This window comes from Polypterus senegalus, chromosome 1 (assembly GCF_016835505.1).
Source record: "Polypterus senegalus isolate Bchr_013 chromosome 1, ASM1683550v1, whole genome shotgun sequence".
Taxonomy (NCBI): Eukaryota; Metazoa; Chordata; class Cladistia; order Polypteriformes; family Polypteridae; genus Polypterus; species Polypterus senegalus.
The window spans coordinates 164,381,337-164,396,794 of record NC_053154.1 but is presented as its reverse complement, the minus strand read 5'-3'; the positions used below and the strand labels follow the sequence as shown (position 1 = coordinate 164,396,794).

The window sequence follows — 15,458 nt, the reverse complement described above, 5'->3', positions numbered from 1 at the left end:
GTATGCTAGAGCCACCTGCTGGCAAGAACTAACCACGTGAAAAAATGTAAAATTAAGGATTTTACAGAGTACTTCCCTTCCACACGTTTTACAGTTTAAGACTGACCTCTAGTGATATTTTTCTTTATCGAAAGAGTACTGGTTTTATTGAACTGGATCAGTTAAATCCTTAAAATAAAAATATTTCTGGATGGTGAGACAGACAGTCATATTCTAGTCATATATCATATTCTCGTTACTTTAAAATGTATTTTCTTCCATAAAGTCTACGTAAAGAACCAACTTAAATGACAATACGAAGCTGGGCGCAGATCCCACAGATCGGATCGTGAAAAAACCGGAAGTTTAAGCTGAATTTGTGCATCCGGAAGTAGTTGACCTAGGAGGCAGGGGTCATGCAGTATCACACAGCTCAATGCAACATGGCGTGGCGTAACTGTGTTCAGTGCTGGAGACAGTCGACTTTCAGAGATAACAGTTCATTAGGCGTACGCTTTCTTAGAGAATGCAGGTAAGCGCCATTATTGCTGTGGTTTCAGTACGTCAATCTATTATGTGCTCATTAATTTGAGCGGTGTTAGTCAGGGACAGTATATTGTCAGTTAGTCTCCTGTCATTGGTAGGTCTTTAACCGGTTTTGGTAAGTCAGCCTGCCATCCTTTTGTTACTCGATTAAGTTGTCAGAGATGTAGAAGTGTTAGATTCGCTCCAGAGTCTGTAAATTGTTTTCTCACTCCACAATTTCATACTGTCAACAGAGCTGTACTCAATTTTGAAAAGCGTTATGTTCTCAGAAAATAGCTCTGCATAAAATTGCATCAAGGATAACCCAAACGACAACTTAATGTACTCTGGTTTAGTAAAACAACAGACATTTCATGAAGAATTCTAACCCTTTATACTGTTTAATATGTACAACCACACTAAAGCACTAAAGATGACGAAAATACTGCAAAATTAACAGCAAAGGTTAAACTTTAAATCGGAGGGTAATTCAAAGTTGGGCATGCGCAGTCGTGAAGGATGCATTGACTTCCAGTTTTCCATCCAGACGTCTATGAAGAGCTAAGCTAAACCACTATGGCAGTCCATTGCCTTAATTGACTTTTTTCTTTTAATGTACTTTGTTGGTTTTTGATGTAATTTTTTCACAAATAATAGCACACATTTGTGTTTTGAGACCTTTGCCTATATTGTATGACTTAGAACCTTTTTCGGGCTTACCAAGAAAAGAATTTCTGATAACTGGGCAGTATCCTTTTTGTAGACAAAGCCTGCCATTTAGCATATATAAAGCCTAGTAGAAGGAGAACGAATTTAATATACATTTCTGACCATAAAACAAAAAATATGGCAATATTTTTGAGCAAAAACAAAAAACATTTTAAGTTCTTTTAAAAGCAGAGATTGGTTCACAATGAGTGGGGCTTTTGTCACAGATAACACAACAGCTTTCTTTAGAGCACTTTTGTCTGTTCTTCATTTATATATTTGAATTATTATGCCTTTGTATTTAAAGATGGCTAGATGATCTAGAATGTTTTTTGAATTTATTTTATTTCAGCATGCTCCCCTGTAAGCTTTCTAAGTGTGGGTTCAACATTTTAGTTTAAAGGTTGTGGTTCTTTAGAAGTATTACATTCCAGTAATCAGAAACAAATTTTAAATCATAATTCATCATCACAGATATTTCAGTATTGTGTGAGTGGTCTCTTCACATTTATGGTTTTCTGACTAACAAGAGAGGATTTGTCCAAAAAGCTAATGTTGAGAATGTAGTTTAGAATACACCTGTAGCCAACCATTTTGCCACTTCTCAGTTGTGTTCTTTTAACATCTTCCTGAAGCCATTCTCTGTATTGTATCGTCAACAGAGCGTACCCTGCATGCAGTATATGCTTTTAAAAAATGCATTACATTTGTTTTTTTAGTATACCACTGCACGAGTCACTGTACAACTCCATTTGGGTTGTTTTGCAAAACGCAAGCAACAAATGTGAGATTGGGAGTCAGTTGATGTAGTTTAAAAAAGAAAGTGTTAATAAAGTAAACTTTGTTCCTAACCAGTGACACACAAACAATTCTCTCTCTTTCTCTGAATCTGTCTTAGATTTACAGTGAGTATTGAACACTACAACATTTTTTCAAAAAATCTAAGGCTATTCTCATGAAATCCTCAGCAGCCATTGATATTAACTCAAGAAATCCACAAATATAAGAATTCTCATCATTAAAGGCCATAAATAAAGGTATGCGTAATAAAGTGGAATGACACAGGGAAAAACTAAGAAAAAACAGCACACCAAGACAAGGGACCAGCTGAAATTTGTAAGTAGTTAGAAAGTAATTCCACCTCTTATCTGTGCAAATTGATATCAGCTGGGTTAGTACATATTGATGAGCTATAAAAAGGTGTTTTGCTATGGAGATGTTACACAAGAAACATCTCATGATAGGTAAAAAGCAAAGAGCTTTTCCAAGTTCTTTGCAACCTGATTGTTGCAAACCATATCGATAGAACTGGTTACAGATGTGTTTCAAAATGTCTGAATCTTTCAGTAAGCACCATTGGGACCATTTTCCGCAATTGGAAGGAATATCACTTCACCATCAACCAGCCACGCACATGCGCTCCTCACAAGATTTCTGACCAGGAAATCAGAATGATAGTCAGAAGAATAGCCAAAGACCATTTGGAAAGAGCTTCCGAAAGACTTGGAGGCAGCAGATGCAATTTTTATAGAGAAAACAATAGGCAATGCACTTCACCTACATGGCTTCTATGCGCTGTCACCCCACAAGACTCCCATTAGTGAAGAAAAGGCATGTCGAAGCCCCTTTAAAGTCTATTCTGTGCAATACTGGTAGACTGTAGTCTGGTCAGACAAGGCAAAGTTAAACTTTTTGGCTGTCATGCTACACACCATGTTTGAAGGAGAAATGGCACTTCACATCACCCAAAAAGCACTGTACCAAGAGTGAACTTTAGAGGTAAAAGCATCATGGTGTGGGACTGTTTCTCATCTCATTGTACTGACAGACTTCATGTAATTTAAGGAACGATAAATGGAGCTATGTACCAACAGATTATTGAAATGATTCTGCTGCAGTTCACTAGAATAATAAGGATGAGACATGGGTGGACATTCCAGCAGGACAACAATCCAAAACATACAGCAAAGGAAACTCCCAGTTGGTTTCAAAGAAAGAAAATCAAGTTGTTAGAATGGTCCAGTCATTTACCTGACTTAAATGCAATTGAACATTTGTGGAAGGAACTAAAGATCAGGGTTCACAAGAGGGTCCCCCAGAATCTTCAAAATTTAAAGACATTCATTTTAAAAGAATGGGTCCAAATCACACCTGAGCACTGTAGGCGATTGCTTTCTTTGTACAGGAATGTCTTGACGCTGTCAGTACAAACAAAGGCTTCTCCAGTAAGTATTAAATTAGCATGTTCAATGCTTTTTCCCAGGTGTCATTCCATTTTATTATACATACCTTTATTTATGGCCTTTAATGTTGTGAATTCTTTATATTTGTGGATTTCTAGAGTTAATACCAATGTCTGGTGAGAATTTCATGTTAATAGCCTCACTGGAAATATCTCTCTCTATTATATTAAAGTTTTCTGTTGTGTACATATTATTCAGCCTTCACCAATTCCCAAACTCCTACTTCGCACATCCTGTCTCCGTACCACCCCATGACACTCTCAGTGTTGCTAACTCACCCTTCAACACAGTCAGTTACAATGGCAAGGCAGAAAAACAAATTTTCTATTTAAGAACAATTGAATTTAGATCATGATGTAAAAACTGTGGAAATGAGTTGAAAATGAACATTGAATAAAAGAAAATTAACAAAAGAAAGCTGCCTATAATAAAAATCAAGAACTAAGAGAATTGTCCAATAAACGAGAAAGAGAAAAATATCCCGAACAATATACAAACAGCAATGCAAAAAAGCAACATTTATAGAATGTAAGTAATTCATAATATTGTTTTTGGTCAGGCGTTAATGTAATTTAAGTTTTAATATATTTTTTATTTTTACTTTTTACTACTGACTTCCTTCCATGCCCCGCATGCTCTTCTATATACCAACTCTTTAAATACAATAACTTCCTCTAATGGAGGAGCATCCAGGGGTTGGCAAGCAAAGTTTAGCCCCCTAGTTTACTGAAAAAAATGTTGATGCATTCAATACTTATTTCCCCAACAATACCGTATGTGAGATATATGCATGTTAGTGCTGAATTGATACTAAAATTTTGACTTCGGTATCAATACCAACTTTTGCACCTCATTACCAAAACAATATTAAAGCAAATAACTTCATATTTTTCACAAAATAAAACGCAAAATGAATGTTTTGTCCTCCCAAAAATGTAGTAACAAAACTTAACACTGACTGTAGTAATAGAATAATAGCGCATTGCATTTATTTTAAATATTGTCTGGAACAACACATGCTGGGGATGTAGATCACTAGTGAGTGTTGGTGATATGCCTTTTGCAGCATTGAATGCACCTGACTTACCAACCCCACTACTGTCACCGATGTCCAACCCCAGCCACACCATTAAAGCCATGAGGGACACCTTTTACTTTTTAATGATTTCCCAACGTGTCGCCCAATTTGATATCTTGGCTCTGAAGCACACTGCTCCTTTCTTCCTTCTCTCTGTTTGTACTGTCATATTCATGCACCTCTCATACTGACGCATGCTGATTCGGCACACTGTGTATAGAACTTTATTTGTCCCCAGGTGGAAATCTGGCTTTTACTGAAGCTTTTTCAATAAATGAATATATATACATATACACCTGAATGATTAAAAAGAAGGAAAACTTCTGATTTGGGGTGGCACAGTGGCGCAATGGTAGTGCTGCTGCGTCACAGTAAGGAGACTTTGGTTCGATTCCTGGTCCTCCCTGCGTGGAGTTTGCATGTTCTCCCTGTGTCTGCATGGGTTTCCTCTGGGTGCTCCGGTTTCCTCCCACAGTCCAAAGACATGCAGGTTAGGTGCATTGGTGATCCTAACTTGTCCCTAGTGCATGCTGGGTGTGTGTGTACCCTGCGGTGGGCTCACGCCTTACCCAGGATTTGTTCCTGCCTTGCGCCCGGTGTTGGTTGGGATTGGCTCCAGCAGACCCCCCGTGACCCTATGTTAGGATATAGCGGGTTGGAAAATGACTGACTGACTTCTGATTTGGAAGTCCCAGTCACAATGAGGCATTATGCAGGTGAACTGCTGTTGGTATAAAGTAGCGTTTCTTGACACACTCCAGCTGAATGATTCACTGACTGAAAGTCCTCAGTGTTAGGCCGAGTTTATTCTTAATGCAACGCATTCTTCCGTGGATGCTACTGCTATGCAAGCAGTGTACTGTTTATACTTGGGCATGTACTATATGTAAATCTAGAAGATTCCACCAGGTGGCAGTGCGAGATATCATCAGTGTGAGAACAGGTTTGGCTTCTCTATGTTGTGAATTGCCTGAAACGCCAATTAAATCCAGAGGACACCTTGCCTCAATTTCTCTGAAAAGGATGCTTAATGATTAAATCCATCAATCCAGGGATTGCGCCCATTCCAGCTAGCATTGGGCATGAGACAGAAACAATCCCAGGACGGGACATCAGTTCATCGCAAAGTGAATACAAGCACTCACATACACTAGCATTATTTTAGCATCACCAAATCCCCAAACCTGCATATCTATGGAAGGAAACCAGAGCACACTGTGGACATTCACCAGAAAAACATGCACACGCCGAGCAGGGAACACCAGGGACCACTCTGCCACCGTGCCGACCAAACTTGTGTAATTATTAACAGTATTCATTGTTTAAATGAAGTTAATGATTTATCTGTAAAATGTAATATACATAGTTTAATGCATTTCATCATGAAAGTGGTATCAAGTATAAATCTAAGGATTCTAAATGTGCAGAGAGCTGGAATATCATAAATGTAATGTGTCTGTGTGGCGATTGCTGCTTGCCGCTACTGTCAGTGCAGGAGTAAGCCCCTGAAACACATAGTGATTAACAGCTGGGTTAGTTTTAAGATGATGTTTACGGCGGTCTACTTCAACGATAAAATAAACTACAATATTAAAGTGGGCATTTCAAATTTAAGCTGAAATTTCCACTTTAATCACAAAATACACCTTTCCACTATGCCCCTAACTTTATTTCTCTTTGGCTCAAATATGCCACCATACATTCTGATGTAATTGCGAAGGTGCAAAAAAAAAAAAAAAGACCACACAGAAGGTGGTATGTGAGACCTTTAAAATTGTGTCATTATGATAGGGAATATGCTTGAATATAAAAGCATCATGAATGCATTTGTATGTCGGCATTTTGCTTCACCACATCAAACTATTCATCAGACGTCGAAGCAAGCACATCAATCTTCTAGGACCCTCCAAGCGGCTTTCTGTCACGTGTAGATAGTAAACAGAGACTCTGACGTCACGTTCTGACTTCCCCATTCCCCGACTATTTGCCAGTACTGCAACTCGTGCAAGTGTCGTGTTAATTCTTGAGGACGTGCTCAAAGGATGCATCAAATGAACGCTGAGAATGCGTGGCATGACGCGTACGCATTCTGAGCGTGAGGTATAAACCGGGCCTAAGTGTGTCAGAGATTGCTTATAATAGTACTCAGTTTTGTTTTAATTCTCTCCTTTGCTTCTACCTCCAGGGTGTCCAGAGTGCATCCCATATCTGAGCCTGCTCTTTTAATATTAGCTTATTGATTTGCTGTGCTGTTCTGCTATTGCTGTACTGGTTTTGTAGTCTAGTAGATTCTTCCTGTCTCTGTCAATAGTTTTCCAGCTTTTCAGAGACATGTCCTTGCCCTTCTTTCACCTTTCACCAACGGACCATGGACACTTGTGTTCCTTCTCACTTTCCTCCTCATTCCCCTCAGAGCTCATTGTGACGCTTCATTTGCCAAACACACCGCTACTTTAGAAAACGTTCCACTCAACAACTGATCAGCTACATGTCCCTTTCAATTGCCAGCCTGGTTATTACAATATATTAATTATCTGAAATATTTTAATATAAGAATGTTTAAAAGAATTAAGAAAAATACAGTTGGAAATATATTTGCTGACACCTTAAATTTGGAGAAAACCACTTCAAAATGTCCTTGTGGACAGTGTTCAGTCTCCCCTAAAAGTTATGTCATGTGTTCTAATTTTACAAACATCTGTCATCTTGTAATATGTCATTTTTTGATTAAAGCTGTATCATGGCTTCATTTTCAAAAATTCTGAAACAACTTGTTAGCATCGGTAAATGGAAATTTTGTCAAACTGATATTGTCAGTAAGAAGTTTTAGAAGTATTAATTTTTTCAGTTGTTCAGAGACGTTCTGATTAAAAGCTAAGAAACATTCAAAATGGAAACAAATTTTAAACCAAGTTTTTTTTTTTTTACCAAAAAATGTTCAAAGGTTGGATCAAAGCTTGTACACATGTTTGAGATCTTCAGAATCTAAATATAGTGCTGACATTTTCCGAATCCATGCTTCATATCAACAGTGGTGGACGTGTGTAGGAGGGGTAATTCTTTAAACTGAAAATCCTTTGTTTCAACAGATTCAACTTTTTTACAGAGCAGAGATGTGGTTTCCGCAAAGCACCAAAGAGGAGCGAACAACGGCGTGTAGAAGCAGAGGAAGTGGGACAGAAGGAAGTAAATCCCAGTGAGTCACCTGCAAACAGGAAGAGCTTAATACCCCCCGTGGAACCTCCTCCATCTAATGCTCCCCACAGAACATTTAGGGTCCTTATAAAACCATTCGTATTCACAGTTGGGGTATGTCTCTATTTATAAATGAAACATTTATATAGAAATTGTACATTAAGCACTATGAATATTTTTTCTTAAGGTTTGTTGGGCATCATCTAGTGACTGCTAATATGGGGCTATTTATATTGATTATATTTTGTAGTAGTAAATACAAGAGAGTCCTGCAATGTTGAATCCATATTCTATTTCAGTGAGATATCTCTCTATTATATAAAAAACGTTTGAAGCGACAAGACTTTTTGGAAAAGATTTTTTCAAGTCCAGCGAGACGAGAATATTGCCATGAGATTCTTTCAAGTCACGCCCTCCTATCAACCATTTTCAAACAAGACCATGATACTCTCACTGCTCAATCTTGTGAATGCTTTTGTCAGACACACTTCATATAAATAAATTTTAATGTTTTCCTCACTTTACATTCCCAATTAAAGAAGACGTATTATGGCCAAATCTTATTGAAGAATTTTATCATGTACGGTTGTCAGCAGAAAAAATTAGTATGTGGCAATCCTAGCACCTAGAAACGAGGAAGTCAAACGAATTTACACCAAAAATGTCGATCGGTAACAGGGCAAAATGGTTAAATGCGTATCAATAGACTATGCTGAAACAGTTGGTGGTGATCGTGCAGAAGATGAAAACATCAAATTACAGTATCACGAAGAATATCAACAACCGTTAACAATGTCCGGTCTTCCACCGCACGAATTACCGTAGAAAGAAGGATTTATCCAAGAAAGGTAATGTAGTACATCTTAGCAGATAACATTAGACAACAAAGGAGATCTTGAAATGCCATTCATATTAAAACGTAAACAGTTTCCTGTTAGAATAGCTTTTGCAAAGACAATTAACAAATCTCAGAGCCAAACATTCGAAAAGGTCGATTTACGTAATAGAGAGAAGGAAACGAAATTCAATCACGGGCAGTTATATGTCACGTTGATGAAAATGTAACACTTCAAATGAAAATTAAAATCTGTTTAAATTGTACATCCGCATCCCCAAACGCAAGTGGCAAAACTGCAAAGAGACTAGTGCTTAGTGATGACCAGGGTGTTGGCGAGCAATTCGAGCAGGGGGCAATGCCCCCTAGTAATCAAATTTTTTTTTTATTGTCATGAAGTGAGTTGCTAACTGCAAGAGGTTAAAATATAAGTGTGGATTATACAATTAGGCTGTAAGAATCTCTGTTCAGTTTACAGGATGTGCATTTGGAACAGCATCTATCTGGCAGTATGAGACCTTGAAATCTCGAGTGCAGAGCTACTTTGATGAGGCCAGAGCTGACTGGTTTGAGAAGCTAAGACCTCAGAAAGAAGGAGGCTTCCGGAAGCAGGCAAGTAAGGTTTTGATGTGCAGGAGTTTCATTTGTGGTTTTCATTGGAAATGTAAAGTTTTCGTTTTAAAAGACCCAGTTTCAGTTTTTGACATATCTGATTCTTGCCCATATCATCTATTTTCTTGCAGTGTTAAAAACAAAGAAACAAACTGAGTCTGAGCCTTGAATCAGAAGTAAGATATTCAGCTAAAATTATGATTTCCTAAATGACACTTTTATATGTACTTGTTTGTAGTTTTGTATCCAGGATCATGGTTTTATCTCTGTTTCTCTATACAGTTTAACTGCTTAGTGTAATTAGCTTGTGCCTACAGCAAACAACAATATACGAGTAAATGTTTTGTGCAGATAGTAACAAGTGTTTGAAGATATACAATGGTAAGGAACATTTTGGTCAAAATTAATTTTATTGTGGGTAGTTAAGTGAGTAGGGCTATGGCTTGTTCATAGTCATTGTTAGGAAAGGCAAATTTTAAAGCTGTATCAATACTCTGACTTTTTAAACTTTGTCCCAACAATGAGCAACCATGGGATTCTCAAAATGGCTTCCTTGCACTCAATAAACTAATTGATGCCCAAAGTAGGAGGAGGCTATAAGAAGATAGCAAAGTGTTTACTGGTAGCCGTTTCGTCAGTTTGTAATATAACTAAGAAATGGCAGTTACCAGGAATGATGGAGGTCAAGTCTTGAAGACCAAGAAAACTTGCTGACGGAAGTGCTTGTAAGGTTGCTAGAAAGGTAAATCATAACCTCCATTTGACTTTAAAAGACCTTCACGAAGATCAGTAGACACTGGAGCAGTTGTGCGCTGTTCTACTGTGCAGCAACGCCTGCACAAAGTTTATCTTCATGGGAGAGCCATCAGAAGAAGACCTTTCCTGTTTCCTCATCACAAAATACTGCATCAAATATTTGCAGATGAACATGTAAACAAGCCAATCAAAGTCCTGTGGATTGATAAAGTCAAAATAGAACTTTGTGGCTGCAATGTTTAAAAGTATAATATGTTTGAATAAAAGGGTATAGAATTCCATGAAAAGAACACTTCTCAAAACTGTTGAGCATAAGAGCGGATCAATCAGGCTTTTGGGCTTATGTTGAAGCCAGTGGCATGGGGAATATTTCACATGTAGAAGGATAAATGGATTCAATTAAATACCAGAAAATTCTGGAAGCAAATATCACACCATCTGTAAAAAAAAAAAAGCTGAAGATGAAAGAGGATGGCTTCTGCAACAGGATAATATCCAAAACAAACCTCAAAATCCAAAATGGACTATCTGAAGAGGCTTAGACTGAAGGTTTTGGTATGGCCTCGACAGCCCCACCACCTAAAACATCATCCAAAATCTGTTGATAGAGCTCAAAAGAGCTGTGAATGCAGGATGGTCCAAGAATCTCATAGAACTAGTGTCCTTTTTCAAGGATGAAAGGGCAAAAATACCTGAGAGACTCTCGGCTGGCAATAAAAAGGGTTTACAAGCTGTGATACTTGCCAAGGGGTGTGCTACCAAGTACTGGTCATGCAGGGTGCCCAAGCTTTTGCTTGGGGCTGTTTTTCTTTTTTGTTACTTTAAACCTGTAAATAATGAATAATTAATCAATAAAATTTCCTTTTGGAAAACCAGTCATTTTTTACTTGCTTAGCTATTCACAGTAACAAACATTTTGACTAAGGGTTCCTGAACCTTTTATATGTCACTGTGTTTTTTTTCTCATGGCAGAGGAGTACTTTGGGCAATAACTTTTGCAGTGGCTACAAAAAGAAAAAGGGCACAAAAATATCTTTTGCTCTGATGTTATTGTCATAGTTTACATTTATCACTACCCTATGCTTTTGGCATAAACATGTTGTCACATATGTAGACTCTTGCTAATTTGCAAATGCTGGTTATTTCAGACCCACTGTGTGCTTAATATAGGGTACATGTAAATATACCCTAAGTAAAATAATTGTTTTTTCGATACTGGATTGGAATCCTGGCCACAGGATAAGTATGGATTGTTCAGATGACAACTGTTTAAGACAAGTTTTCATTCATATGTTTATGAGGTGTTCATAAATTATTTTTTTTAAATGGGATGAGCCCTCTTCATAAATGATATAAAGAAACATATTTAAGCAATTTACAAACAGAGGTATGGTTTTCACTTTTTTATTTGTATTACTCTTCAATCACTTTAGATTGCAGTCTTTGCTTGATTTTATAACACTGCCATTGAATTTTTGTCAATTTTGTCAAATTGAGTGTCATGTCAAAATTAAGATGTTGGTTAGGTGGTATTCAGCAACATATTTGTTCGTTCTAAAGTGGCACTTAAATGGATGGAGGAGAGGCTAGTAAAGAGGAAAGTTTTGTGGTCTTAGAATAGAAGCAGCTCTTGCTTACTGTACAGGGAGACTGTCCCAGAAGTACCAGGTCACCACCAAGATTGCATTTAATAAAGTGGTTACAACTCATGCCAAATTATCCCTTTTGTTACTAAATATTCTGCTTTAAACAGTAGAGCTATTTATTTCACAGTTTTGTTTATGTCCAGGTTTTAGGAACCCCAGTACATACAACTTTTGGTCCTAAATTCTAAAGATTTATAGATTTTGATTGGTAATTCCAGATCGTTCATGTTTGAGTTGATATGCAAACCACCAGGAAATGATTCCTATCTTGCACTCGATACTGTCAGAATTGGCTATGGCCTCTTGTAACTCCAGTAATCAAGTTTTGAAAAATTAATTTGAATCCTGTGTTTTGAATTGATGTTAAGAATGTTTATAGATTATGTTCAAAGTTAAACTTACCTTTTATTTTTACACATGTAAAAGATAAACAAGAAGTAACATTGAAAAGAAAGTTGAACAATCTTATTTAAATTACATTCTGTGGCAATGGTTTCAAAATTTGGTCCTGGGAACCCACTGTTTTTGTTCCAACCAGATACACAATTTAATAAGCTGGTCTTTTTTCTATTCTGCATTTAGAAAAGCATAACACTGTGATTTTTACATTTATAAGACATTTAGAAATATTTCCATTTTTGCTAGAGCTTTAAATGCTTGTCTCTTTTGTCATTTTCCTATAATTTTGTCCTTTTTCTGTGTAGTTTGCTTCCTTCATTGTATCGTAATAACAATAATAAAAACAAGCAGAGCAGACACCCAGCCAAACAATGCTAAATGATGAAAGACTGCAAAGACTTCAGCGCCAGACCCATTAATTAATAAATAATGGACTAAATAACCAGAACACCGGGAAAATCAGGATGAAAATATTTTTTAAATAAAAAAAAAAAAAAACTAAATCCCCATATGACTGCTTAGTACAGTTTAATAAAAAATGTACCAAGTTTAGTTCTGTAATTTCTTCATTGACCCCAAAAACACAGAAACTGAAATAACAGCCCACTTAATTAGGCTAGGAGTCCAATTTAAAAACAGAACTTGGTTGGAACAACAACCTGCAGCCACATTTAATGCCCAGGACCAAGTTTGGGAACCACTGTTCTATGGATATAGCATAAGGACTAGTGATATGTAATCTTGTTCACATCTTAAGTTGGGTATTTTTATTTGCAATACAGACATATTCATGATAACTAAATGCTATTGTCTTTCCCACTTCAGGTGAACCGATGGTGGAACAGCTTGAGTGAAGGACAAAGAACAGTTTCAGGTTTGTTTGGTTGCTTTATGTAGTTGGGAATGAGCAGTTTTTAAAAACAATTTATTCAGTAATCCTGAAGTGTTTGTCTTGTTGCTGAGAGCTGAACACTGTCCATCAGCTAATGAGTTCTGATTGGGAAACTTTTATAAACTCTTTGAAGAACAGCAGAGAATTTGGTGAGTTTTCTTAGTTTAATTTGTTACAAATTGCTGGTTTTATTACTTTATTATTTGTAAATATTTTTTTTGCTTGCCTTCATTGTTGTACATTTAAGCCCAATTATGATTGACACAAAGCTCCTGCTTTTTAGGGTTGTCAAACTGTAGAAAAATTAGGGTTTGATTACTCCTATCAAAAATAAGCATTTTTAGTTAGGCCTAGGAAAGGGACTGTGAAAACTGAACTTTCAGAGATGAATGGACAAACCAATATATGTCTGTAATACAAGTATGAAACCCATAGAAAATCACTCACGATTACTTAAGCGGTTTAAACACACTTGTTACTTTGTTACTTTACTCTTTCACTGTTGCTTGTTCTTGGCAAAGATATTTAAATACCCTACAGTGAGAGAGAGAATGTCAAAGAACGTTCCATAATATAACTGTAAAAAAGGGTACTTGCACCTAAACCTCTTAAACTATCTTGGGAAGAACAGCATTTTAGCTACAAATAGGAATTTGAGTTTAGGAATTTTAAGTTTTCCACCACCTATGCAACTTGCCGATTGAAGAGTAAAATGTGGGAGTGACACTCTCATTTCTTTTACATTTAAATCCATTTTATTATGCTATACCTTTTATCCAGTTTGTATACAGGAACAAGATAATCAGTACATTTTTTGCTTTACGCCTTCCCTCCACCATAACCTATTCTCTTATGGGAGAGGAGTGAAAGCTTTAGATTCGTCAAAAATTTCGACCCCTGGTTTTTGACAGATCACTTAATTTTTTGCAACTGACATGCTCTCTTTTGGTATGGACTTAGTCGTTCAATTTCTTGAACTTGATTATTCAGTTTCTTTGCAACAGACAATCAAAGGTTGACAGATAAGCGATTCTGTAGTATAATGTTTCATTTCATTAATTGGATGCATAATAAAGTTAGTGGTTGTATAGAATTGCAAGAGCAAAAGAGGAATCTGTCCCATTATGTTGGGAAAGTAGCAACAGTGGATTGACACCAGACCAAGAAAAGACATCTTTAAAAGAAAAATATATATTTCTGTTCTCTGACTTAAACAAACAATAAAATGATTCTTAGTTTTATAAATACAGTGATCCCTTGCTGTATCGCGCTTTGACTTTCGCGGTTTTGCTCTATCGCGGATTTTATATGTAAGCATATGTAAATGTATATTGCATTTTTCGCTGATTCGGTTTCTGCTGGGTCTTTTAATTTATGCCACGCTTCCTCAGTTTGTTTGCCCAGTTGATTTCATACAAGGGACGCTATTGGCGGATGGCTTAGAAGCTACCCAATCAGAGCACGTATTACATATTAACTAAAACTCCTCAATGCTATAAGATATGCCTCGATTGTTTGCTTGTCTCTGCCTCTATCTCACCTCTCTGACATTCTCTGCGCCTGACGGAGGGGGTGTGAGCAGAGGTGCTGTTTCCACAGAAGCTATTTGCCTAGTGGATATGGACGCTCCTCTAAGAAATGCCGCTTTTTCGAGGTGCGTCCAAAAGCACACTTATTGATTTTTTGATTGTTTGCTTTAATCTCAAGCTCTCTTTCTCTCTCTCTGACGTTCTCTGCGCTTGACGGAGGAGATGTGAGCAGAGGGCTTTTGCACAGAAGCTGTTTGCTTAGAAGATAGGGACGCTCCTGTAAAAATGCTGAAAGGCTACCTTCGCATTGATCCCTTCATTGCCGCTGCTTTATCGCGGTGCTTGCATACTTAAAAGCGCAACAGCCCTATTGATTTTTCATTGTTTACTTTACTCTCTCTCTGACATTCTCCGCTCCTTACGCGCACTTTGAAGAGGAAGATATGTTTGCATTCTTTTAATTGTGAGAAAGAACTGTCATCTCTGTCTTGTCATGGAGCACAGTTTAAACTTTAGACTAAAGGGTGTTATTTCATGTCTAGAGGGCTCTAATAATGTTAAAAAACGTATTTAGATGGTCGTAAACAGGTTTTCTATGCTCTAACTGCGAAAATATTAGATTTATAAATAAAGAATCCTACTTCGTGGAAATTCATTTATCTGTCTGGAGCGGATTAACCGCGATAAACAAGGGTTTACTGTATAACTGTGCGGAGAATATTTATAAACAGTGTGGGAGAGTTTCTAAGGGCTTAAAATATATAAAAATAATCATACAAACATATGGTTTCTACTTCGCGGATTTTCACCTATCGCGGGGGGTTCTGGAACGCAACCCCCGCGATCGAGGAGGGATTACTGTAAATTTATTTTAAGCTCTTTTGCAATTGCTGGGCAATCTCTCTCCATTGCTCACTTCAACCATCTCCCCTACAAGGCCTAAACACAGGGATAATAGAATCTCACAGTTAAAATTTCCAAAAAATGTATTATATTTACATCCATATATGTAAACACAAACAATATGCAGTATTTAACACAAATTGCAACTAACTTTAACA

The 15,458-nt window shown here is 37.1% G+C and overlaps 1 protein-coding gene across 1 annotated transcript in view; it reads left to right on the top strand.

Annotated features, from left to right (window-relative positions):
- Positions 1-376: 376 nt before the first annotated feature.
- The window catches only part of LOC120534376 (presenilins-associated rhomboid-like protein, mitochondrial), a 33,463-nt gene continuing 18,381 nt past the window's right edge, over positions 377-15,458 (top strand). Inside the window, exons 1-4 of the mRNA XM_039761923.1 lie at positions 377-511; positions 7,623-7,842; positions 9,035-9,175; positions 12,802-12,850. Of these exons, the coding sequence (XP_039617857.1) occupies positions 396-511; positions 7,623-7,842; positions 9,035-9,175; positions 12,802-12,850 (526 nt within the window). The 5' untranslated portion in view covers positions 377-395. The remainder of the gene's footprint in view (positions 512-7,622; positions 7,843-9,034; positions 9,176-12,801; positions 12,851-15,458) is intronic.